Here is a 25672-nt window from a genome sequence, read left to right as displayed (position 1 = left end):
CGGTGTACCGCAAACGATATCATTGGGCCTAAATCCTAATGTGAGTTTTGGCGCTGAATATTCAGAATGTTTAGTACACCTGTATTCATTAGATCATAGATCAGCCTTTCCCAAAGTGGGCGATAACGCCCCCTTGTGGGCGCTGAAGGCCTAAAGGGTATGGGTGGGGGACCCAGAAGAAAATGGGGCGTTGTGTACAGGCTTGGGATTTGTAATTTAATTTCATCTGAATGCATTTTAAATAAAATGCATCTTTCCTTATACTAGTTTAAATTTTTAGCTAGCAAGTATAGAGACGACTTCTGAGGATGTTGAACAAAAATCCCGGAATTCAGGAATTGGAGAAAATTCGGGCATGCAAATTAAGACTGTGGTAATGGTGAAAACATGGTTTGAAAACGACAAATTTAGCATTTTGTATCTATTTTTACAAAAAGATAAGAAAATAGGCGAAACGATGGGGGCGGTAAATTATTTTTTCTTTAAGAGGGCAGTACAGGCAGGCACCTCGCTCAGTCGGAAGATCTTCCTTTGCGGTCTCCACGCATATCCCACAGACGAAATAAGTTTGGGAACCTCTGACATAGATGATGAAAGCAGGTGAGCTCATTAAAAAGTCATTTATTCGCTTAGTTTACCAGATCGTCACAAGATTTTCTTTTTTTTTGCGTTTAATTATCATATCGAGCTGTCCAAGTATATCTGTAGAATATGGCATGAATAATGAACAAAGCCCCTGTACGTGGCGAATTACGATATATAATTATTATACAAGGTGTAACAAAACTAAGTGATAATACTTTAGGGTGTGTATGTGTTCCTTGTAAAGAGTGTGAAAGTAGCAGCGCTGAAAGGCCGTGTAAAAATCAGAAGCTTGGCTCTAAATGGCATCTGATATCTTTTTCAAAGAAAACCTGTAAAAAAGATATCAGATCTCATGTAGAGCTAAGCTTCTGAATTTACACGGCCTAACTCTACCGACCCTAACTTAAACAAATTCTACATACTAGAGATCGCCCAATGGTCGAAATTAGAAAAGTTTCTCAACACTTTTCTATTGATATTCTATTCAATATAAAAAAAAAAAAAACTAAAATCTATTTTCAATTTGACAACAGAATTGAACCATAAAATATACTTACAAGAGTACAATTCGTGTGTATAGGTTTAATGTCATCCAAAAGATCGTAGTGTGCATGTTGTAGACTGTAGTGTGAGTAATGTTTTATTTAATAAAATAATGTGTGATAAAAGTATAATTTTAAAACAACATTGGCTCGATGCAATCCTTCTCTACATAAACTATAACTGTGAAAAATGTCATGCAGGTACGTTTCCGCATGTTTTGTCAAAAGGGATCCAAAGTTTTTCTCTTGCGAATTAATATATTATATATGTAATGATTTTCGAATATTTGAAATATGTATTTAACGTTAATTTGGAAATTGTGATTGTAAATTTTTATTATATTATTGTTCAAATCAAATTATTTTATATTTACACTTTATGAAAAATCAATATTATTTATTTCATGAAGTCATATTAATTTTATATTTACATTCTATATTGTTAATAAATTATTATTTTAATTCTTAAATATTAATATTAAGGCTTCTATTATTTTTTTTTTATTTCTTGTTAATTATTCAACTGAGGAGAATGCCAATTCTTAATTAAATGAAAATTTGTGGGTGTACTTCCGGTCGGATGAAGCCGGAACTGCATTTTATTAAATATATTTTTAAAATATCGTATTTCCGGTGAATGATCAATAAATAGTTGATTTTTGATTTGGAAGGGGCATTCTTCTTAAAGCAGCCACAGAGTGAACATTACGGCAGTACTGTCACTGTGAATTATTAGTGCAGTTTTAAGTAACTATAAATAGTGTTGTAAAGAATTTGAAGGTGAGAAATTAAAAGGCGATTTATTATAACTGGAGTGTTTGATTTTATCACATATAATTAGGAAATATAGGTACATCGGAAACCAACTCTATCTATGAGGGTTCAAAAAAACGACGAGACACTTCGAAAAAAAGTAGATAGTGCCCTTGCGTTTCGCTTAGCTCATCTCGGCGGGGGCCCCCAGATCTACTCATGACACGGTACACCTGATGATGGCTTAGAGTTTAGACGAAAACCGGTCGTGTATTTTACTACAATTGTTATAAACGAAAGTAAATAATTATAGTAAGAGTAAAGCAAGAAAAGTGTATTTCATTAATTCAATCTGGCGTGCATCCGTTGTCTGATTTCCATAACACAACTTTAAACTTTATAGAACGTAACGTAGCACGGAGAGCCATACTTCGGCACGAATGGGCCGGCTCGACCGGAGAAATACCACGGGCTCACAAAAAACCGGCGTGAAACAGCACTTTTCGCCGAGTAAGTTTACTGGAGGCCCAATCCCCTACACTTTTCCCTTCCCTACCCTCCCTTATTACCCTATTCCCTCTTAAATGGCCGGCAACGCACCTACAGCTCTTCTGATGCTGCGAGTGTCCATGGGCGACGGAAATTGCTTTTTATCAGGTGATGTTCGTTACCTAGTTTAAGTTATTGTACTTATATATTGTTGTGTGCTTAGTAAAGAATTAGAATGTGTATGTACTCACGTCTTTCTCCTTGGCGTAGTACAGCGTGCGGCCGCGCAGCTTGAAGTAGCGGCGCTGCCATCGCTGGAAGCTGCGCGTCTGCTTCATCAGGAAACCCTCGCGGACCACCGGCTGCAACAACACATGGAGACATCACACAACAAGATGACAGCTGCACTTCTACAACAATTTTTGCGGACTTTTCGTGATGGTCGCGTTATATTTTTATGGAAGCCACAAGGGGAGGAAATATTTGAGGGTAAAGCCTGGCCATTTAGCCAAAAAAAAAAAAAAAAAAAAAAGGAAGCGAAAACGAAAAGATTTTGGCTCACCCCCCTGATCAGAATTCAATGAAGAGGCACATATGAAATATATCGAAGAGAAATTCCTAAGGCCTACACAAAGTCGCACCTAGTAAGTAAAGACATAAAAGTGATTATTTTTCCGACCCAAATATCGACCAATAGAATTGCACCATTCGACGTCACGTGGTACAACCTACATGGTATTATGCTGATAATTTTTTGAAAATTTTCTCTGGTAGTTGCTATATATAAAAGACAAACACGTCAAACTGACAGGTTGAATTCAATTGTGTCTCATGGTGCAATTATATTGGCCGACATTTGGGACGGAAAAATAATCCCCCGAATACCACACGAGCTTCAAAATTATCTGGCATTTCCCTCAAGGTTCCCTGCAAACAAATAAAGTCGTCAAGTTTTTCAGGAAAAATCACTCGCGCTTCGCGCTCGTGATTTTTTAACCTGAAAAACTTGAATCCTTTATTTGTTTGCAACGAACCTATCGGGAAATATCTGATAATTTTGAAGCTCTTGTGGTATTATAAGTGAAAGTTTTGTTTGTTTAAATTTCAAACAAAAAAATGTATGGTTTTAAGTGAAACCACATTAATTCCAAACTGGAACATTAGGACGTTAAAATTATTGCAGCCGTCCAAATCGCTCATAGTCATGGAACTTGCGAACATAGTTCCCACAACTATGCCAAACTTTGTGGAAACCCGTCGTGTACGATTTTATTGCAGATCGTGCGAGAAAGTTTACCAACATAATATACTATGTAAAAGTTAAAACTATATTGTTATATTAGTTATTAGTCTACTATATACTAGAATCTAGATGATGCCCGTAAATCCGTTGCACCAAAATTTGTTTACTGCACCGATTACGCGGGAACCGTAAAATTTTCGGGAATAAATAGTATCCTATGTCCTTTCGCGGGACTCAAAGTATCTCCATACAAAATTTCAGCAAAATCGTTTCAATGGCCTGGGCGTGAAGAGGTAACAGACAGACACACTTTCGCATATTTTATTATTAAATGGATGGATATGTGTGACGTATTTATCAAACCAGTAATAGGTACTGCTACTATTGTTTTCATTTTGTTTTTATATAACAGGAGGCGAACGCTCGGGGCGGCCCGCGGTACACGCTCATTATAACTGAACAACCTTACCGGAGCAAAGAAAAAAGACCACCACAGACCTACGAACGAGTAGAAATGACTCAGTGAGAGTATTGTGTTGGTGTGATAAATAACTGAAGGCTGTCCAGTGCTACTCGACCTTTATTTCATACGGGCCATACACACGTTTTGGTATAGGTTAGGTTAGGTTAGGTGTCGCGGGCCGCTACCACAATTTTTTAGGGGTAAAAAATAACGTTCTTTAAAATTGGCTATTTAAACGTGGATTTTTTTTTACAACTTTTACAAAAAATTTACACTATTTTGCCGGTAGGCTTGAATTTCAAAATGGTTTAACTTGACGCGGGCCACTGATGAAGTCCCAGCGTTTAAGTTTAGCTGCTTTAAAGCTAAAAACTGGACACTATAAGTCTATAACGGTGCAACCAGTCGCCGCCACCAATAAAATATGTACTCAAATTTCGCTGTTAGACTGCTATGTAACGTATGTATTTTGTTTTTAGTTTATTTTTAACCCCGGATTCTATTGAAGCGTACACATGTAAAGCTCTTAAAGTCAGGCAAATTTCATCTTTTCTCTTAGATGGAAATAATCTATTTTTTTATTGAGTTTAGATTTTATTAAGCCATGTCTACGTCCCATTCTTCGGTCTCTGGCGATCAGTGCGCCCGTTGGGCTAATTGGCTAATATTTAATTCTTTATGTTAAAGGGTTCAAGTAATGATCATACTAATGAGGAACATTATCAACCTGCTATATTTAGCTTTATTTATAATAATAATATCTATGGACGCTTCACACCACGTCAGTCTGGCCCCGTGGTAAGTACCTGAAGGACATTGTGTTACGGGTACCAGACAACGGAAATATATTTAATACTTTTATACTATACAATCAAAAAAAAATCCTAGTCTTAAACAAATTGCAATATAGAATCGGTATGTTATATTGTGTAAAAAAGTTTTGGCAATAAACATATTATTATAATTATTATTATATTATTATATTAAAGATTTTTATTTTATTATGATACACATATTTAATACACATCCATGACCCAGGAACTTTGAAAACTTTTTGTTCCGTCGGCGGGATTAGAACACGCGACCCTCGGCTGGAGCTGCCACCAGCCCACCAACCACGGCACCAACTGAGCCACAGAGGTCGTCAATTTCTCTCTGTTTTTGAGAAATTGACGACCTAATTCTACAAATTATTTATATTGCTACTAACGTTGCCTGCAACTTTTGTTGCGCAGAAATTCGTATAACACGCATTGACTGTAAAGTTTTCACAATACAAACTACCCGGTAACAAAAATATCTCCGTAAAAAACTTGAGAGGTGTCAAGGGACACCCGAATGGAACAAAGTTATTTCTTATGTTCAAAAAACCTGTATACCTACATAATATTACATATACACCCAAAAAAAGTATTAAAAAAACGCCATCTATTGAGGCCCAGGTATACTAACAACGCGTCGCTGTTTACTTTAAAAACCGGCCAAGTGCTAGTTGGACTCGCCCATGAAGGGTTCCGCAGCAGCAATAAGGTTTATTTCTATGAAATTAAAAGGTTTTTGATTTATTTAAATCATTTATGCATCATTAATGTAGTTGCAAATAAACTTTTTTTTTTTTTTTTATATATCAGTTGATTTAATGAAAGTTAAATTTAGGTTTAGGTACTATTTATGACGTATAAAAAAACCATTTGCTAGATCTCGTTCAAACCAATTTTCGTTGGTAGTTTTTATAGTAATTCACATCATATATTTTTTTTGAATTATGATGACTTTAGAAGTTAGAGGGGGGCGGGGACACATTTTACCACTTTGGATGAGTCTCTCTCGCAAACTATTCGGGTTAGAAAAAAATTATATTAGAAATCTCAATATGAAGACCTATCCATAGATACCCCACACGCATAGGTTAGATGAAAAAAAAATTTTTATTTCAGTTGTACCTATGGGGACCCCTAAAATTTTTAATAATTTTTCAATTTTTGTATCAAAATCTTAATGCGGTTCACAGACCACATCTACTTACCAAGTTTCAATAGTATAGCTCTTATAGTTTCGGAGAAAAGTGGCTGTGACATACGGACGGACAGACAAACAGACATACAGATAGACAGACAGACAGACATGACGAATCTATAAGGGTTACGTTTTTTGCCATTTGGCTACGGAACCCTAAAAAACGCCATCTAGTTCACGTAAAGGAATACTTACTATCAACGCTAACTGCCCCTAACATGCAGATACTAATAAAAAAGTGTCGAGGTCAAATCAAGGTCAAATATCGTTCTGTCTAGCCTTCAGATATACGCCGAACGCGAGATAAGGAACTTCGTTCCAATTAATCCAATGCGGTTCAGCTGAGGTAACGGACATACAGACATAAGTTCAAATTTACACCTTTATTGGTACGACTAGCATAGATTAATCGTGCTGTCCGGACAGATACCATGGTCTCAAAGAAAACCGATTATTTCGACAGTCTTGTATACCCAAAGGTGGTTATTTTTTAAAGGATAGACGCAAATCGCAGAAGTGTGTCTGTCTGTCTGTTACCTCTTCACGCCCAAACTGCTGAACCGATTTTTTTTTTATGAAATAAGGGGGCAAACGAGCAAACGGGTCTCCTGATGGAAAGCAACTTCTGTCGCCCATGGACACTCGCAGCATCAGAAGAGCTGCAGGTGCGTTGCCGTCCTTTTAAGAGGGAATAGGGTAGGGATGGGAAGAGAAGGGAATAGGGGAGGGTAGGGAAGGGAATAGGTTAGGGGATTGGGCCTCCGGTAAACTCACTCACTCGGCGAAACACAGCGCAAGCGCTGTTTCACGCCGGTTTTCTGTGAGAACGTGGTATTTCTCCGGTCGAGACGGCCCATTCGTGCAGAAGAATGGCTCTCCCACGTATAAATATATGGGGTATATATATGGGTCAATACAATACACAATTAAATGCTTTACAGCGACGAAATAAGACTGTGACCCTATCACAATCGAAGACTTCGTCCATCCTCGACAGCCTGACCAAGTGACCGACTTAACCCCCACCCGGGCCGATTCGACCCCAACTTCCAAACTCCTAACCCCTAATCTGCAACTAACATGGCCGAGATATTAAATTATAAGACGGTCCCGTCCCAAATTGCTTGTGCGAATCGAATTAACGCGAAATGGGTCAGCTAGGTGGACCGTGTGCCGGATCTTGTGAAACACCCCATGTAGGGTGACTGTGGTTTCTGAAGATGCAGTCCACAGTTAAAAACTTAAAACATATATTTTTAAACTATTGCATAACTTTTATCGCGGGCGGGAAAATAACCTTCACCCCTTCGACCGCCACAGCGGGGCAGCGTTGCCAGACTTCGGCACCTTCGGCACGGTGTTAGTGTGCGTGCAACTAGACGTATGCTAGAATTATAAGTTGATAAAAAATCTCTGCAATAGCTTTACCGCGGCAATCTCCGAGTGCCACGCGTTATTTTAACTGAGAATACGTTTTGGGCTAAATGAAATGAGCAATTATAGGTTAAAGTTGAGCTCGAATTATTATAACTAGAGATCGCCCAATGGTCGAAATTCGACCTTAGTTTCAACGACATTAGGACTACTACCTATATTTTGTAAAAATGTTGACTTTATCGTTTTTTTTTCAACTCTTGTCTCTGGGACTTAGCTGATCTCAGACTGGCCGTGTAAGCATTGTCTAATAGTATCTTAGAATCAATAAAAAAAACTATAATCCATTTTCAATTCGTCAACTTGTTGTCAACAGACTTCAACCATAAATAAAAGAGTATAATTCGTATGTATAGGCTTGTCACTCAAAAATCTGCCATTTCTCATGTGTGTGTGTTGTAGTGTGTGTAATGTTTTATTTCTTAAAAAAATGTATGATAAAGGCATAATTTCAAAATAATATTAGTTCGATGCACTCGTTCACCATATAAACTATAACTGTGCAAAATTTCATGCACCTACGTTTCCCCATTTTTCGTAAAAAGGGTTACAAAGTTTTTCGTTCGCGTATCATATTATAGTTATTATTATGATATTGTAATTTCTCACATTCTTTGCAATTATTATGAAGGAGCCTTTTCGTTGGTGGTCATCTTCGTCTTCGATTATGTTACATGACGTAGAGCATCCATGTCCATCATAGCCAAACGTACAGAGAACACGAACCGGTCAAGTGTTAGTCGGATTCGCTTATACTACCATAAAAAGTTGTTTAGGTAACCCTTAAAACATCGCAATGCGACACATTTATATTTAAACCCTCATTCTCTACATCACCCACATAAAGAGCCTCGTGTAAGCCCAACGGCCACGTTAGTAGATCGAGGGTGAAACTCGCACAATAGTAATTCAGATAACGATGAAGATCGCTCGTCCCCAGCTGCGACTCGTTACGTGATAATAACCGTGTAACGTTACACAAAACAAGATGTTAAGGAAAGTATTTCTGGAGAAAATAGTAAAAATACAAAATTTAATAGTTTTTAAAAGTGTTACAGAAGCCAGAAGACCACAATATGTAATATTACGGGACAGCTTCACCACTTAATTATAATTTATAAGTGTCGGATAGGCTATCCATAAGTTATCTGACAGATAGAATATGGAGTATCTGTCAGAGTATATTCTATCTGTAAGATCCGGCACTTATCGGGATGGTGAAACAAGCTCAAAATGTCATAAATAGTATGAAACTTGGGACATGTCGCATGATAAGTTTGCTTCAAAGAGAATATAATCACTATGGTTTGCTTGGTAGCTTTATGCGTTAGCTTTGATGTCTGAATCGTTGAGAAACCATAAAAAGTGGGCGTTACACCACGTCCATATTGTGTATTCTATATTTTCTAGCCAAGCCTTCGTATACGACAGAAAATCTAAAGGTATTTACTATCGTAACTGTGGTCACCCTACTCCGAAGATTCTGTTGGTAATCGATTAATTACATAGTTTAATTAAAATCAAAAACCGACCAGAGGCTTCCATGATCTTGAGGTTAATAATCCAGGTGACAACAGCCAAAAAATAGCGGAAAATAATAGTCTTACGGCCGCTGTACTCAGAGACATAATTATAATAACTAGATATCGCCCAATGGTCGAAATTCGACCTTAGTTTCAACGACATTAGGAAGTAACGTTTAATTTGTTAAAAAAATATTGATTTTATCATATATTTTTTCTCTACTCTCGTCTCTGATCTCAGACTGGCCGTGTAAGCATTGTCTAATAGTATCTAAGATTCAATAAAAAAAACTATAATCTATTTTCAATTTGTCAACTTGTTGTCAACAGACTTCAACCATAAATAAAAGAATATTCGTATGTACAGGTTTGTCACTCAAAAATCTGTCATCTTCTTGAGTGTGCGTATAATGTAGTGTGTGTAACGTTTTATTTGTTAAAAAAATATGTGATAAAAGCATAATTTCAAAATAATACTAGCTCGATGCACTTCTTCACCATAATATAATCTATAACTGTACAAAATTTCACAATATAAAGTTTTTCGCTTGCGTATTAATATAAGTATAGATGATAAATTCTCCATTTAATTACAGTTAAGTAATTAATGTTCGTCTCTGAGTGCGGCAGTAAGGATCAGTTCGCATTGCAACGTGATAAGGCGATACATATTTTAGTCCTTTAAAACTGAACCAAAAACCTATTATTCTCGACGACCTCTGTGGCTCAGTGGTGAGCGCGTTGGTAGCTCAAGCCGGGGGTCGCGAACAAACAGTTTTCAATGTTCCCGGGTCTGGATGTGTATTAAATATGTGTATGATATAATAAAAATCTTAAATAAATGCATAGTATAAAAGTATTAAATATATTTCCGTTGTCTGGTACCTATAAGACAAGTCCTTCAGGTACTTAGCACGGGGCCAGACTGACGTGGTGTGAAGCGTCCATAGATATTATTATTATTATTATTATTATTATGACGCCCGCAACTCCTTTGCGCTTAAATTTTTAGCTATAATAGCTTTTATCGCGGGCTTTGATCGCGGCGTCCGAATCAAGAAACACCGTAACGAAAAACACCTAAAACACACCACTCCAGACTTCGGCACGGTGTCTCTGTGCGTGCGACTAGGACGTATGAGAATTATAATTGCGTAAGTTAATAAAAAATGCTATGCAATAGCTTCACCGCGGCAGTCCCCGAATGCTACGCGTATTTTTTTTGCAACAAAAATTACCCTAAGTCCTTCCCCGTCTGAGCGTAAAGAATTGTAACAGACAAACACTCTCTTCGAATTTATAATATTACTAGCTGTCCCGGCAAACGTTTCTTTGCCATATAAAGTATTTCACCCGTATTATTTTATTGAAACTCGACACTCTGGTCGTTGTTAAAGACGATAATTTACCACCACTTAAGTGGCGTTTGGGCCGAATCGTCGCAATATTCCCTGGATCTGACGGCGTTGCTCGAGTGGCCGACATCCGTACCTCTGCTGGAATCATCCGTCGAGCCTTTAGCAAGATATGTCCACTGCCCAGTTGTTGAGGGTTGAAAATTAAATTTTCAACGCCCGGGGGTATGTCGAAGAAGAAGAAGAACGGAGCGCGGGATATTTTGACAACTGTCACTGACTTGCCGCCTTTTTTCTCTGGACTTCTCCGGAGCTGTCAAAAAGTTCTAGATAACTGTGCTAGATAACTTTAATGTACTTTTATGTTAAATGAAAATAAAATGTTGGTTATTCTTTCACGTTGTCCTAATTGAGCCACCATCGTCCCCAACAAGTGACTAAATAAGTATGTCACCATGGCAACGTCCATCGCTATCCCGTCGCACAAACAATTTACTATTATTTAATCAACAAATGCACTTATCAATATAAAAACTACCCAGTAACCGATTCTCAGACCCACTGAATATGCATATAAAATTTGGTTAAAATCAGTAAAGCCGTTTCGGAGGAGTACGCGGCCTAACATTGTGACACGAGAATTTTATATATAAGATTAGTAAAGATTTTGGCACTGTACGACATGTCCAGGTGAAATACCCTAAGGTGCAATTTATAGGAAAGCCATTTGTACATGTAACGACACGAGCGCCGTCGATATCCTACATCTAGACTCTGCGAAAAAAGCGACTTGATTTATTGCCAGTTCGCAAAAAACTAACGACAGACGACACAATAGAACTTCGTTTGGTTCTTAAGGTCTATTAGTAATAAACGTTATTTTATATTTTTACTAGCTGACCCGCCAACGTTGTTTTGCCATATAAATTATTTCTAGTATCAATATAAAAAGTACATAAAAACCTATTCTCAGGCCTAACGAATGTACATTACATTAATTAAAATCGATTGACTCGTTTTGAAGGACTTCGCGCACAAATACTGTGGTCTGTGACACGAGAATTTTATATATTAGATAGCCTTAAATAACGATACCAGCTTAAATAGTAAAAAATAAAAGCTTTTAATAAATAACAATGAGGAACATACCATATTCTGACCAACTGTATACATACATATTTAAAAATTGTTATAATATTCTAATTGACAACTATTTGAAATTTTCTTTTTATTTGTAACAAACAACAAGCAAGCATAAAATACTTACATTTAATGCAACAAAACACAATTTTCCTTTCGAATTACAACAATAATACAAGATGTCGTTATATAATGCGTCGTAAAACTGCAACAAAGCGTCATTATATGCGACAGAAACCTTTTTTTTTAACATGGGGAAATGCTTTACGCATCCCCGGCAATTTGGGGATATCGACCGGGGTTTGTGGGACTCCTGTCTACCCACTAAAACCCCATGGTGCTCCACTCATCGCTTAAGGCGGAGTTGCGGGTACGATAGAACCTACCGCAAATATGCGACAGAACCCTGCAATATCTACATGTAATACACCCATGTCGTTCATGTTGGAATCAATGAGATGAGTTCGCGGTTCTGTGTTGGCACTTGGCTGCGAGCCAGGCGGGGTCATTGACCCGCCCTCTCAGACTGGATGGTTTCCGAATCTTTTAAGGAGCTATAGTTGATACCCGTGTATAGTTGGTACCTCGGAGCATCATGAGTTTATAGGGATAAACTCGAATCAAACGAAAATCAAACGCGCTAGTTAAGGGTCACAAACGTGCTAGTGAAAGGTCACTAGTGTTTTTTTTTATGAAATAAGGGGGGCTACCGAGCAAACGTGTCACCTGATGGAAAGCAACTTCCGTCGCCAATGGACACTGGCAGCATCAGAAGAGCTGCAGGTGCGTTGCCGGCCTGTTAAGAGGTAATAGGGGAGGGTAGGAAAGGGAAGGGAATAGGGGAGGGTAGGGAAGGGAATAGGGTAGGGGATTGAGCCTTCGTTGAACTCATTCACTCGGCGAAACACAGTGCAAGCGCTGTTTCACGCCGGATTTCTGTGAGAACGTAATATTTCTCCAGTCGAGCCGGCCCATCTCACTAACCTAGTGGAGATTTTGAGAGTAAAGGAAGAGAGAAGGCACTAGTGTACTGCGCACACACTTGAGCACTGTAAAATTATTCCTGCCTATCACCAAAACCGGTGTGGAGGTATTTTAATTGTTATAATTTAGAAAATATACTATTCAATAGACCACGTCATCCTCGAAAGCCCCACCACTTTTTCCAGTAAATGTTTACCATTTCTTTCACTTTTTCCGTCATGAAAAGACACATGCACGTACTCATACATGACGTGTATTTAGTTTAGTACCTATTAACACGTTTTCCTACAATTTAAAAATACCAAATCTCTGCTTCAAATTTTTTTCAAAAAATAATTTATTTGTTTTATTACCATAGCTCCCTTAATTTTTTAGTTATCAGGTTCATTTAAGAAACATTTTAAAGGTAATTTCAAGAGCTTTGAGATGATGCTAAGAAACCCTTTTTAAAGCCCTTAATTTTTAAAATAAAAAGGGTTAATAAATGCTGGTTACGTGGTCATCGCAGTAAAGTTAGGCTTTATACGTCTCTATCTTGGCTATTTTTCATCCTACAAAAATAAAAAGGACACTAAAAGCTTTTCTAGGAAATGAACTCAAATTTTGTTCCTTATGTTTTTTTTACGAATATCCAATATTTTAAAAGTTATATCCAAAAGAAAATGAAATTTACCAAAATTTGAAAAATTAAAATTTTATGAAATCATCTTTTTTTTCAAAAGTAAGCATTCTAAAGCAGATAAATTTTTTGGGGTCATAACTTATGCTAAAATAAAGAAATATCTTTAGGGATAAACATGAATTTGAGATATTGTAGAAATGGTAAACGTTTTATTTTTCGTTTTTTCCATAAATATTCGAAAGTGTCATCTTATTTTTATCATAACTTGCTCAATTTTAATGCTATTAACTTTTTACAGTCCTCAATAAAAAGGTAATTTTAAGTATTATAAAAAGTGTTCAGGAAGTATATGTCATAAAATGCATCAATTTTCCGTTATTTGTGTATGAATGTTTAGTTTAAAGTACTCGCCGGAAAAAAGTATACATATAGTCGCCTATATTTCACTTTAAATTAAAATTAGAAGAAGAAATTAAATTAAAACTAGAAGAAGTTATTAAAATTAGGCATATATTTGTTTTTTAATTGACTTTAAATTAGGTTTTTACACATTTTTCGTAAAAACGTATAGTTTTTGAGTTATTTATGAAAAACCGCTTTAAAACATGTAGTTTTATCACGAAAAATCACTATCTTCGATCTTTGATTACTCAGAAAGTATTGATTTATTCCAAAAACTTTATAAAACAAATTTTGCTTAAAATTTGTCTGTTTATCGATTTCTGCGGCTATTTTTATTTAAAAATATTTCACCCCCGAGAAGGGTTGGCATCCACCCTCAGGGCAAAAGCGCAAGTTGGCACTATGTCACTTTTATTTCTTAGGGTATCCCCAACCTACTCACCAATTTTCATGAAAATCGATGGAGGTTCAACGAAATCGGAGGTACTAGTAGTAGGCATTTGAAATATTCACAAAATACTAAATAGTACTATTACTTAAATAATGTATAGTAAAATTAGAATACAATAAATATTTAATAAATATTTCCCATACAAAAATACATTTTTTTGCCTCTTTTTGTTCCTAAATGGTGTAGAACCCTCCGAGCGTGAGTCCGACTCGCACTTGGCCAATTTTTAAGATAAAATATCCAAAAAGGCAAAGTAATGCAAGCAAAGTTTTCCCAATCTAAGTGATAAATGTTATCCCATAAGATGCGGGCTGCGGCCCCGTTTCCCGCCGCGACCCACAAAATAAACATGGTTCCTACAGGGAAAACGACGCAACGTTATATTTCACTATATTTTGTACCACAAAGTGTTGAAATAAGAAAATAATAAACATGCAAAATATCCTTACTTCCATACTCATAATATTATATGCGAAAGTGTGTCTGTCTGCCTGTTACATCTTCACGCCCCAACCACTAAACCGATTTTTCTGAAATTTGGAATGGAGAAATATCCAGTCCTAGGAAAGGATATTGGATACTTTATTATTTATAAATTATCCCGGAAAATGTACAGTTCCCGCCCGAATATGCTTGAAAGCCTCAAAGGAAGATCTGCGGCGCTAAAATGGTCACATTTAGCAATTCCTCTCAATCAATTCAGCAAAAACTGTCAAACTGACGAATTTCAAATTAGTACGAATTACTAGACATGAATTGCAAGCAGACTTGCATTCTGCGATTTGAAAAAAATGAATCATAATATTATTATGATTCATAATATGACTCTCCAAAGCGTCCATTTTAGCCCCGCAGCAGCTGCCGTCCGATCAAGTTGAAATTTTTACCTTAGGGCCAACCCACACGTACCACAACCACACGACAACCGTAACCACACGACAAATACACGACGTGGTCGGGCGTATATTTCGTATTGTTAATGAACTGGACCATTCACACGTACCACATTTTGCAGTCGTTGTCGACCACTTGTAAAATACCGACCACATCGCAACCACGTCGCAACCACGTCACAACCACGTCGCAACCACATCGCAACCACAACGTTGCGTCGATGCAACGACACGCCTCCCGCGCTCTTCCAAAGCAAAAGTTGGTACTGAGTTACGGGTACGCCATCTAGTACGAAACGTTACTCACGAATGCGTTTCGTTACTCGCATTTTTCGTTGCCGTATATTTTTTTATTTCTTGTTTTTTTTAATATAATATTATTATTATTATTATTATGTTTTTTTAGGGTTCCGTACCCAAGGGGTAAAAACGGGGTCCTATTACTAAGACTTCGATGTCTGTCCGTCTGTCAGTCTGTCTCCAGGCTGTATCTCAAGAAGCGCTATAGCTAGACTTCTGAAATTTTCACAGATTGTGTATATCTGTAGCCGCTATAACAAAAAAATACTAAAAACAATATAAAGTTAATATTTAAGGGGTTCCCGACCATACAACAAACGAGATTTTTTGCCTTTATGGGTCATAATCCATAATGGCAATATGTAGCATATTGCATAATATGGCATAATGGCAATAAGATAATCAGTACGAAATTGGCTTTGACTTTTGTTTACCAATTAAGGGATGTACCCAATAAATTCTATTTCGACGATTACGCTGACATCGCCGTCGTCTTCTTCTTATCAATCTATACTAATATTATAAATGCGAAAGTATCTCTGTCTGTCTATCTGTCTGTCTCGCTTTCACGCCAAACCTACCGAACCGATTGTAATTTTGTATACAGATAGTCTAAAGCCTGAGAAAGGACATAGGCTACTTTTTTACTGGAAAAAAGGGATGTAAGGAGGTGAAAATGCGTAAATTTGTTCAAATTAAGTTAGTTCCAAAAATTCATAATAGATGGCGCCGTGCGTCTCCTACATCGCGGTGACGCTTGCCTAGACTTCTTTCTATAAGATGTGGTATCATCTTACATTCAATTTTCGATTTTTATTACTTTTTTACGTTATTTAATAACTCAGTACTTTATCTATGCAGTGACGTAACCTTAAAAGTTAAACCTATCAATGATATAAATAGTTTATGGGTGAATTTGTGTAATTATGGGCCTAATAAGCTTTAAAATTTGGCATAAAATATAAAGTTTAATTTAAAAAAATGAAATATTATGTACACACTGCACAGCTGTTTTGATTTAAGGGGTACCAGGGTTTTTTTTATTAAAGCTTTTGACACCAATTTTGTTGACATCGCGCGCTATAAACTGAAGTCTACGCGGACGAAGTCGCGGGCAACAGCTAGTAATACATATAGCAAGAATAGCAACAATAAAGTGTCCTCTTCGAAATCCATGACTTTGGGCAAGACGTGTTTCCGCTATAAAAGCCGGAGTAGAACTACAATAGTTCGACTTGCACATGACGCAACCACGTCGCAACCACATCGCAACCACGTCGCAAGTACTTCGCAACGTCATTTTGTCGGTACCACAACGCAACCACAAAATGCTGCAGCGACACCATTCACACGTAACCACAGCTCGACGACATTTTGTCGTTGCGATGTCGTGTGGTTGTGGTACGTGTGGGTTGGTACTTAATCTCCAACTTTCAGACAAACTTCAATATTAGCGCGATTCAGAAATGTGCGCTGTCCGGTCCGCAAATATCAATAATTAGAGTATGAAAAATAATTATTAATTGGAGGATGCTTGAATGAAATTTTGCCTGCAGATCGCGTACAGACGTGCGCGTTTCAGTTCGCGTATTTTCCCAAACGCTACAGCAAAAAAGTGAAAACGCGCCGTAATATGAAACTTAAAACGCGCGCTTTACGTTTCATATTACCGCGCGTTTTCTGCTGTAGCCGAACCATAAAATGTAAACCAATCACAATCATTTCCAATCACATTATTATAACGATAATTAAAACCGTAATAGCATTTTGTAATCGATTTAATGGTGAGCGCAGTAATTGGAACATGTCATTTGCTTAATTGTCACAACTGTATTGGCGCGATACGTGACGTCACTAAGGCCTGCACACACGGCCGATTTAAACGCGCGGATACGTTTTAAGAATGTATATAAGGTCAAATTCCGTACTACATCCAATTAAATTATGAAAGTACTAAATATGTAAAAATTATAAGCAAATTATAAGTATGTAGTGAATTTGTTTTGCTTCAATATCTTGTTAAAGTATGATTGACACGACACGACACGACACGACACGACACGACACGACACGACACGACACGACACGACACGACACGACACGACACGACACGACACGACACGACACGACCCGACCCGACCCGACCCGACCCGACCCGGCACGGCACGGCACTATGACTTTTCAATTTACTCTGAATGAGCCCTTTTATTTGATACCCATATTGCAAAAGTGCTATAAAAATAACTATTCCCCTATCTTGGATAAGCCGCCATATTGGATGTAGAAAGACATTACATTCGTTTCCGAGTTACTCTCAATGAGCCCTTTCATTTGATAACCATATTGCAAAAGTGCATTAAAAATAACTATTCCCGTATCTTGAATGAGCCGCCATATTGGATGTAGAATGACATTACATTCGTTTTCGAGTTACTCTCAAAAAGCCAATTCATTAAATATCCGGCTTTTGTGGCTAAAGAGCTGCACAAGTTGCCGCCCGTCACGTTGGACCACGTCGACGTCGTCAGCCTACTGAAGGACAAGGAGGAGCTGACCGGAGTTCGGGGTAGATTGCAGGCGTCAGAAGCTATCATTAGTGATCTACGTAATGAATTATCACAACTAAAAAGTAATAATTCATTATGTAGGTCACCAGCTGACGCCGCATTCGTCACTCATCGCCGAGGCGCACAAGCGATCACGTTTAGCCCGTCAGCATTATCGGACGGGTCAACGAACGCCGCCGCTGCCGCCCCCGCCCGCGCTCCCCTCCCGGTTGCGCCGACGCCGAGTCCACAGGCGACTCAGCAAAACTACGCGACTGTTGCTGGTCGCCCCGCGCCTCCCCCGCGGGCGCATAAAAATGGGGAAAATGAGAGCCGTAAGGCTTCGGAGAGTCGCAAGACTACGGAGAGCCGCAAGGCTACGAAGAGCAGCAAGGCCAAGTCTTCTCGACCTGTCAAGGACGAGAGCAGGAGGTGCGATGAGGAGGGCTTCATACTGGTGGAGAGAAGGAAGAAGAAGCCCGCCGCCCGCAACCATCGCGGCACCGCGCCATATGTACCTGAGCTGCGTCTGTGGAGCGAGGTCCCTGCGACGCCCCTGTATATATCCCGCGTGCACTGGTCCATGGAGGTCGAAGACGTCGTGGACTACATCAGTAAGAAGACATCCCTCCACTTGAGGGTCGAGCGTCTGCAGTCTGGCCACAAGGTCAACTTCAGTTCCTTTGTGGTGAGAGTACCGACGCATCTTCTCCCGACCTTTGAAGCGGAGGAATTCTGGCCGACTGATGTGGTTTACCGAAGGTTCCGGGGGAGACTCCGGAATGAAGCGCGCGTCACGTCGCCGTTAATTCGTGATAATGTGTAGTTGTTAAGTTTATATAATTTTTATGTATGTTAGTCATTAAGGTATATATTGTATGGGCCTACGTAGCCTGATTTAAATAAATAAATAAAAAATAAATTGTAGGACTGCATAGAAAATAACTATTTCGCCATCTTGGATGGTCAGCCATATTGGATTTAGAGTGATGTCAGATACAATCTCGCGCATTGTCATCCAAACTAAACGTGCATGCACAATTTCAGCTCGATCGGTTAAATATATCTACTTCAAAATTTAATTCCAAAATTTCACCCGAACATACATACTTACATACATACAGAGCAAGTTAAATAAAAGCTTTTAAAAAAAATACATCCACACTTGTTATTAATTATAATGATTTTTTATAATAGATTTTTAAAGAACTATTCGATATTTAATTGTTATTGGAAAAAAAAATTGTAATTTGACTACCGCTAATGGCGGCCAAGAAAGCTCGGCAAAGCTATAAATGAAGGTGGTGAAAAAAGGAACTAACGCTGCCACATACAAAAACGACATATTTGACAGTTCTTCTTTACCAGCAGCGCCCCCGCCCAAGTTCATATAAAGTCTTGTCGCACCCTTCGAAGGATAATTTTCATAAATTTCAATTTGAAATATTTCCACAGAATTACCGGTGAACTCACTTTTTTTGGGCTTAAAAAATCGCAAATCGTACAAAGAAATTGATAAACAGTTTTTTAGCTGTTTATATTTGATACAAAGTTCCTAATTCTGACGAATTCTCAAAAATTGTAACACTTCCGGCAAACATTACGTATGATAAATGGAAATTTTAAAATGAATTATTTCACGTAATTTGTCGGTAAGGTATTGATTTTTTTGGTATCAATCGATGTAGGATGTTTTATTCTACTATATATATATTTCGAATTTAGGTCAGAATCTTTGAATTTATAAATGTTATTATATACAATTGAATGAAAGGGGCAGCTACGATGTGCTTGGCAAGCACTAGTACTTAGTATTTGAACCTCAGTGCACAGGTGAGTCATTGGCACCAGTCACCACCTTCCCTATGTGCTTATGGGATAAAGTTCCATACGATTTACGAACATCGGTCGAAGCGCATAATCGCACGTAATAATATGTGCGTTTAATACACGCCGTGTGCTATACGGGCCTAATGTCGGTACTGAAATTAATTGGATAAAATACACTGTTGTTGGCACACCTGACAAATACAGTTAGTATAAAATGTGCATTACTATATACCCTGTATGATATCTTAACTTAACTTTACTAAACTTGATAAAATAATAGCTACTTAATTATGATAAACTTGGGCTCTAAATCAACGCTTAAGCTACTTTTAATCCGGAAAAGCCACATAGTAAAATACTGCATAATAATTATACACCGGCTAATGCTATCTTCTCTTTTATAAAAACAGCGGGTTGCACTCCAAGAGTGCCGGAGGTGACAACGAAACATTTCAGGGGGGCTCCCATACAACAAACGTGATTTTTTCGGCATTTTTTGCTCTATGTCAATAATGAAAAGAGGTAGGCATTTGAATTTTTCACAAAGTCTTTTGTTATATGTGTAATTTAATATTTAATTATAATATTAAAATAAAATAAAAATTTAAGGGGGCTCCCTTACAAAAAAAACACAATTTTTGGCCTATTTTTGCTCTATAACGGTACGGAACCCTTCGTGCGCGAGTCCGGCTCGCACTTGGTCGATTATTTAAAATCGCAAAATTGTCACTCTGCTCAACGATATCAATTATTCATGTCAAGTAATTTGTACTAATTTGACATTCGTCAGTTTGACAGTTTTGACAATTTATTTGCTGAATTGATTGAGAGGAATTGCTAAATGTGACCATTCTAGCCCCGCTGACACGAGTTTAACCAATGATATATTATATAAAAAACTCAAAGCAGATATGTTACTACCGCGCGCGTTGTGAAGATTCAAATACGACCCAATTGGGTCGTCTTTTATTTAGTCTGTCTCTTTTATGTAAATGGCATTGCGTTTTTTTTGTTTCACTTATCTGTCAAATTTGTCAATGTTGTTCGGAAGAGATTTAAACCGGAAAATAGTATTAACGTAACAGATCTGTATAAGTAGAATATCATTGAGTTTAACATTTTTAGTTATTTTTTACCCAACCAAAAAACACAAAACTGCGCTAACCAAGTTATCACTTCGAAAGAACGATATAAATATGACATTTTAAGCCCTTGTCCAAGCCCTTGAAACCTTCATCATTTCCACGACAATCGGTTTCTCAACAGCTATCAAGCTGCAGCAGCACAAGAGGTTCTAATCGCTACAAATCTCTCTCCTCATATCTATCACGGCCATCGCGTTGAGATGATAGCCAAGTTCGAACTAGCGGAGGCGGCACTCAAAAGTGGTTCAACCAAAGCACCATCCATTATGCGAAAGTGTGCCTGTTTATACCATAGGGGTTTTTAGTTTCTACTGTGGCAACGCTGAGCCTGCGTATGGTCAGGTAGGTATGTTAGTATTTGACAAAAATAAATAATAGTTATTTCTGTTTAAAACCCGCTGTACATACTGGGCCAACGCACTGAGACAGTGCATTGGCCAACGTGTAGAGTCGGAATGTCGCTCCTTACTTATTGCCTTCTAAAATCTGTGCTTACTGCCAAGTAGGCCTCTACACGTTGGCCCAATGCACTGGCCTAGGCCTAGGCACTAGGCCCTTATCGTCTCTGAATAATAGTTACTTTTTAAAAGATAACAGTTCCCAAGTACCTACAGTATCATTCTCATATCTTTTAAAACATTAGTATGTTTAGATCACATACCATCCGGTACAATTGGGTGTAGCTGTCAGCTGTCACCTGTCACCTGTCACCGGAAGTGACGCCGTCACCGCCTCACTGACAGATCAATATGCACGCTTCCGGCACGGAGCCGCACCCCGCGCCAATCAGTTCGATATTCAAACGTAATATCAGCGAGTATCAATTTAATTAAATTGATACTCGCTGATAGTTTGAAGAGGCGCTTGAATTTTTTTTTATTGGTAGAGTATTTCTAAAAAATATAGCACGCAGAACAATTTTTAGTATCCCCGTGTAGTTGAAATTAACCCTTAAAAGTTATTTTATATTTTTTTCTTTTAAAATTAGAACCCTACATTACTTTGCTTCTAATAAAAATATATAAATGTCCTGAATTATGTTACAAGAAGTAAATTACAATATTTTATCTTTTGGTAATGGGTTACTTTTTCGTAACCAACCTGTACCAGCCATTATCACATTGTTATTTAATAAAATAAAGGCTGTAATAAAATGATAAAATATTTTAATACAATAATTTAATGCTCGTTCGAGCATTAAAACCCCTAATTAAAAACCAACACGAACGGTGCGGGTAAAATTAAAAATCGTATAACTGTGTGATACAGCCACGGGCGCGTCGCGCTACGTCCCGCGAGGGATGAATTACAATGGACTTTTTAATGCTTAATTACCATATTTTAATGATATGGAGTACTTAAAGGTGGGTACTGGGTACTGACCAACGTTACGAGGTGTAATGTAAAGAGCATTCGTGTTCGCTCTGTACCCGTAGTAACCTAAACACGACGGACTGACTGAGGTCAGTAGAGTTAGGCCGTGTAGATTCAGAAGCTTGGCTCTACAAGACGACCTCTGTGGCTCAGTGGTGAGCGCGTTGGTAGCTCAAGCCGGGGGTCGCGGGTTCGAATCCCGCCGATGGAACAAAATGTTTTCAATGTTCCCGGGTCTGGATGTTTATGATATAATAAAAATCTTAAATATATGTATAGTATAAAAGTATTAAATATATTTCCGTTGTCTGGTACCAGTAACACAAGTCCTTTAGGTACTTAGCACGGGGCCAGACTGACGTGGTGTGAAGCGTCCATAGATAGATATTATATTATTATTATTATGAGATCTTATATCTTTTTCACAGGGTAAAACTTATGTGGTCTTCTCGGCAACATTTTACAAGAATGTTTTTGGTGGGATTTCAGTTCTTTTTGTAAGTACTTATTTAAAGGTTTTTAGTGACCGTCCATGATAGTCCTGTGTAAACTTTTATGTCATAATTCATAAAATTTGTTAAAGTCTCATATTATTACCAAGTTGCAAGTTTGGCAAATGGCAATTAGTAAGCGCTGCTTCTTTCTCCTCGACCGAAACAGCACATTCGTGCAGAATTATTGTCTTATTTAAAAAAAATGTAGAGCTACTTACTACCCATAACCCAAAGCAAATTTTATTGTAACGATTGTAATGCCTAATTTAATGCAGGCGCAGTCCGAAAGAGGAGTCACAGCCCTCACAGGGGACATGACCCCCCCAAAAATCTCAAAAAAGATTTTGAAAAATCTTAAAAAAGATTGCGATTTTTAAAGGTCAAATTGAAAAATCTCAAAATCTTGCCTAATAATAAAAGGTTAGCTATCCCCTAAAACCCGGTTTCATTTAATTTGATAGTGTAACTATTTATAATGTCTATTTTAAACAGGTTGTAACAAAACTATGTAATAATACGTGAGGGTGTGTAATGTGTATGAGTCCCTTGTGTAGCAATGATAGATTAACTTTTTTTTTTTACTTTTATATGGGAAAACTCACAACGCTAGGAAACTGGCCCATACAAATGAAAACAAAATCTCTTTCAGCGCTGCTATTTTCACAGCAAAATCTATATAAGGGGTGTATACGCACTCTAAAGTATTATCACTTAGTTTTGTTACACCCTTTATAGGTATTTTATAAAACAACACATTTAAGATATTTTTACACGTTCTCACAGCATCATTACAACGTACAACTACGATATAAGATCTCTTATCGCATTGAGATGATAATATTATGAAATCTTAAGTGTGTTATCTAAGTTGAAAGGAACTGGGGCACTAGGCAACTGAGTAATGAGTATTCAGAATTTGCATACTTCACCTTAAAAATTAGAAAATGCAGAAGATTTTAGACCCTTGCTTTATACTTAATCCAGAAATATGAAGAAAGGCTTTCGTGCGCAAACCTTGATTTCAAATTTCAATGCTCTAAATCAAAACTATGAAGAGGAGGGCTATGCTTTTAAAATTTATATAAAACATAAATAATATTATGTATTTCTGTGACACTTGTAAGTTGCGACCACATAGAACGTATTAAACAATTGTTGCGGTCGGTTTCAAGTTTTTAATCGGTCTTAATTTTGTTTTAAGTAAATATTGTTTTAGTCTGGTAGAGTTAAAGCTGTATTTTTTTTTTGTCGAGCGATTTACATCAAAAATCCAGAACTAACGGCATCTTTTTAGTGTTACTTGACAAAATATTTCATACTCACCGTCGAAACGAATACTAAGGGTGGGTTGCACCAACTTACTTTAACTAATCTTTGGTTAAAGTCAGTAATGGATGCCATATTTAATGATAACCTTGAGCTCGACAAAGCTTTAAAGTTTAAACGTGGCGAAAAAAAGGAACTAACGCTGTCATCGTACTAAAACGCCATTTTTGACAGTTCTCCTTTACCAGCAGCGCCCCACCCACGTTCATTTAAAGCATTGTCAGACCAGCTGTCATCTGTTAAATTCTGTGATCAAAGTTAAGGTTAAAGTTAGCCTTAACTATAACCATAACTTTGTCCATAACTGTAACTATAACCACGCCTCTGGTGCTACCCACCCTTACACTGGTGTCATTTATTTAATCAATCGACTTCAAAAACAGGCTGTAAATTATTTTTTGTGAGTGTTTCACAAAAAAACCCCAATTCCCATAACAAAAGCCACAAAATTATTATAACGTGAACTCTATTCTCTATCGTAATTAATAAGTAACACATAACATTTATTCTGAGCTCGACGGGCGGGTAAATATCGTCGGCCCCGTTACAATGTACACAACAGAGCCCTTACGATATCCCCTGAGGAGTATACTTCGATATATTATACAAACATTAATCATACTATATTTTGTATAGTTTTGCTACATTCTCAGAATAGGAATATTATAGATTCTGTAGAGTTCTCGAAGGAAAGGGGGCGGCCTTTGTCCACTTTCGACTATTAATAGTACGAGTAATACAGGGTGTCACAAAACGTAGTGACAATACTTTATTGTATGTATGTGTCCCTTGTATAGTAAAAGTAGCAACGCTAAAAGAGTAACTTCTTTTTACTTTTATATGGAAAAATTCACGACGCTAAAGCGCTTGCCCATAAAGATAACAAAAAAATTGCTCTCTCAGCGCTGCTACTTTCACAGTGAACTCAATAGAAGGGACACTCTAAGATATTTTCACTTAGTTTCGTTACACCTTGTATATTATATCATCAGCAGCCAGTGCCCCACATATCCGCAGCAGAAGTCCCCATCCCCTGCGTCGTATGCGTTAATGCATTTCTCTGCGTGAAAAAAAAAAGTATACAGTGCATAAAAATATCTATAAAAAAAAATAATCAACATTTAACCTCATAAAAAGTTAAAAATAAAACACGATACGAACTCTCGAATGCACAGCGAAATTGTAGTTTAGCGCCGGAAAAATTTGCGCGGCAAAAAAATTCTACAGGCCTCTCTGAAAAAAAAGAAAAAATGCCAGCGGTATAAAACGCTATTCGACGGTACCCTTTTACCTTCTAAATTCTCTTTCCGTATTCCAACGTTGAATTTTCGACGCAACATAGGCAGATAATATTTTTTGTCGTAACGATAATATTTTTATGACGACGTTGCCAGTTAAGGCTAGGTTATTCCAAATTCACGTTTATAGAATGAGTAATTTTTAAAGAAAGCGTCATTAAAAAAAACTGAAAAATATATACACGTATAGATACATCTTTTAACTAGTGACTTTTACGGTTACAAACACAATACAGATAATTTTACTCGATAAAAAAAAAATCCGAAACAACCTCGATTTTAAAAACATTTTCAGTTTTATAGGACTTACAGGGACTCAATCAAAAAATAATTTGGATAGTTCGATTACTATTAAAATTTTACAGGGAAATGTACGGATACATGTTTAGTTATACTATTTTTTATCTAAGTAAAAAGGTTTTTTCTCCTATTTCGCCCTATCATGGACGCGGCGATCGTCGTAA

At 37.4% G+C, this 25672-nt stretch overlaps 1 protein-coding gene across 1 annotated transcript in view; it reads right to left on the bottom strand.

Moving 5' to 3' along the window:
• Window positions 1-25672, bottom strand: part of LOC121729686 (diacylglycerol kinase eta) — a 192761-nt gene that overhangs the window by 163123 nt on the left and 3966 nt on the right. Inside the window, exon 2 of the mRNA XM_042118284.1 lies at window positions 2621-2731. Coding sequence (XP_041974218.1) covers window positions 2621-2731 — 111 coding nt within the window. The remainder of the gene's footprint in view (window positions 1-2620; window positions 2732-25672) is intronic.

The sequence above is a fragment of the Aricia agestis genome, chromosome 8 (genome assembly GCF_905147365.1).
Source record: "Aricia agestis chromosome 8, ilAriAges1.1, whole genome shotgun sequence".
NCBI classification, from domain to species: Eukaryota; Metazoa; Arthropoda; class Insecta; order Lepidoptera; family Lycaenidae; genus Aricia; species Aricia agestis.
Note: the sequence above shows the minus strand (reverse complement) of the source record. Positions and strands in the feature narration are given on the sequence as shown.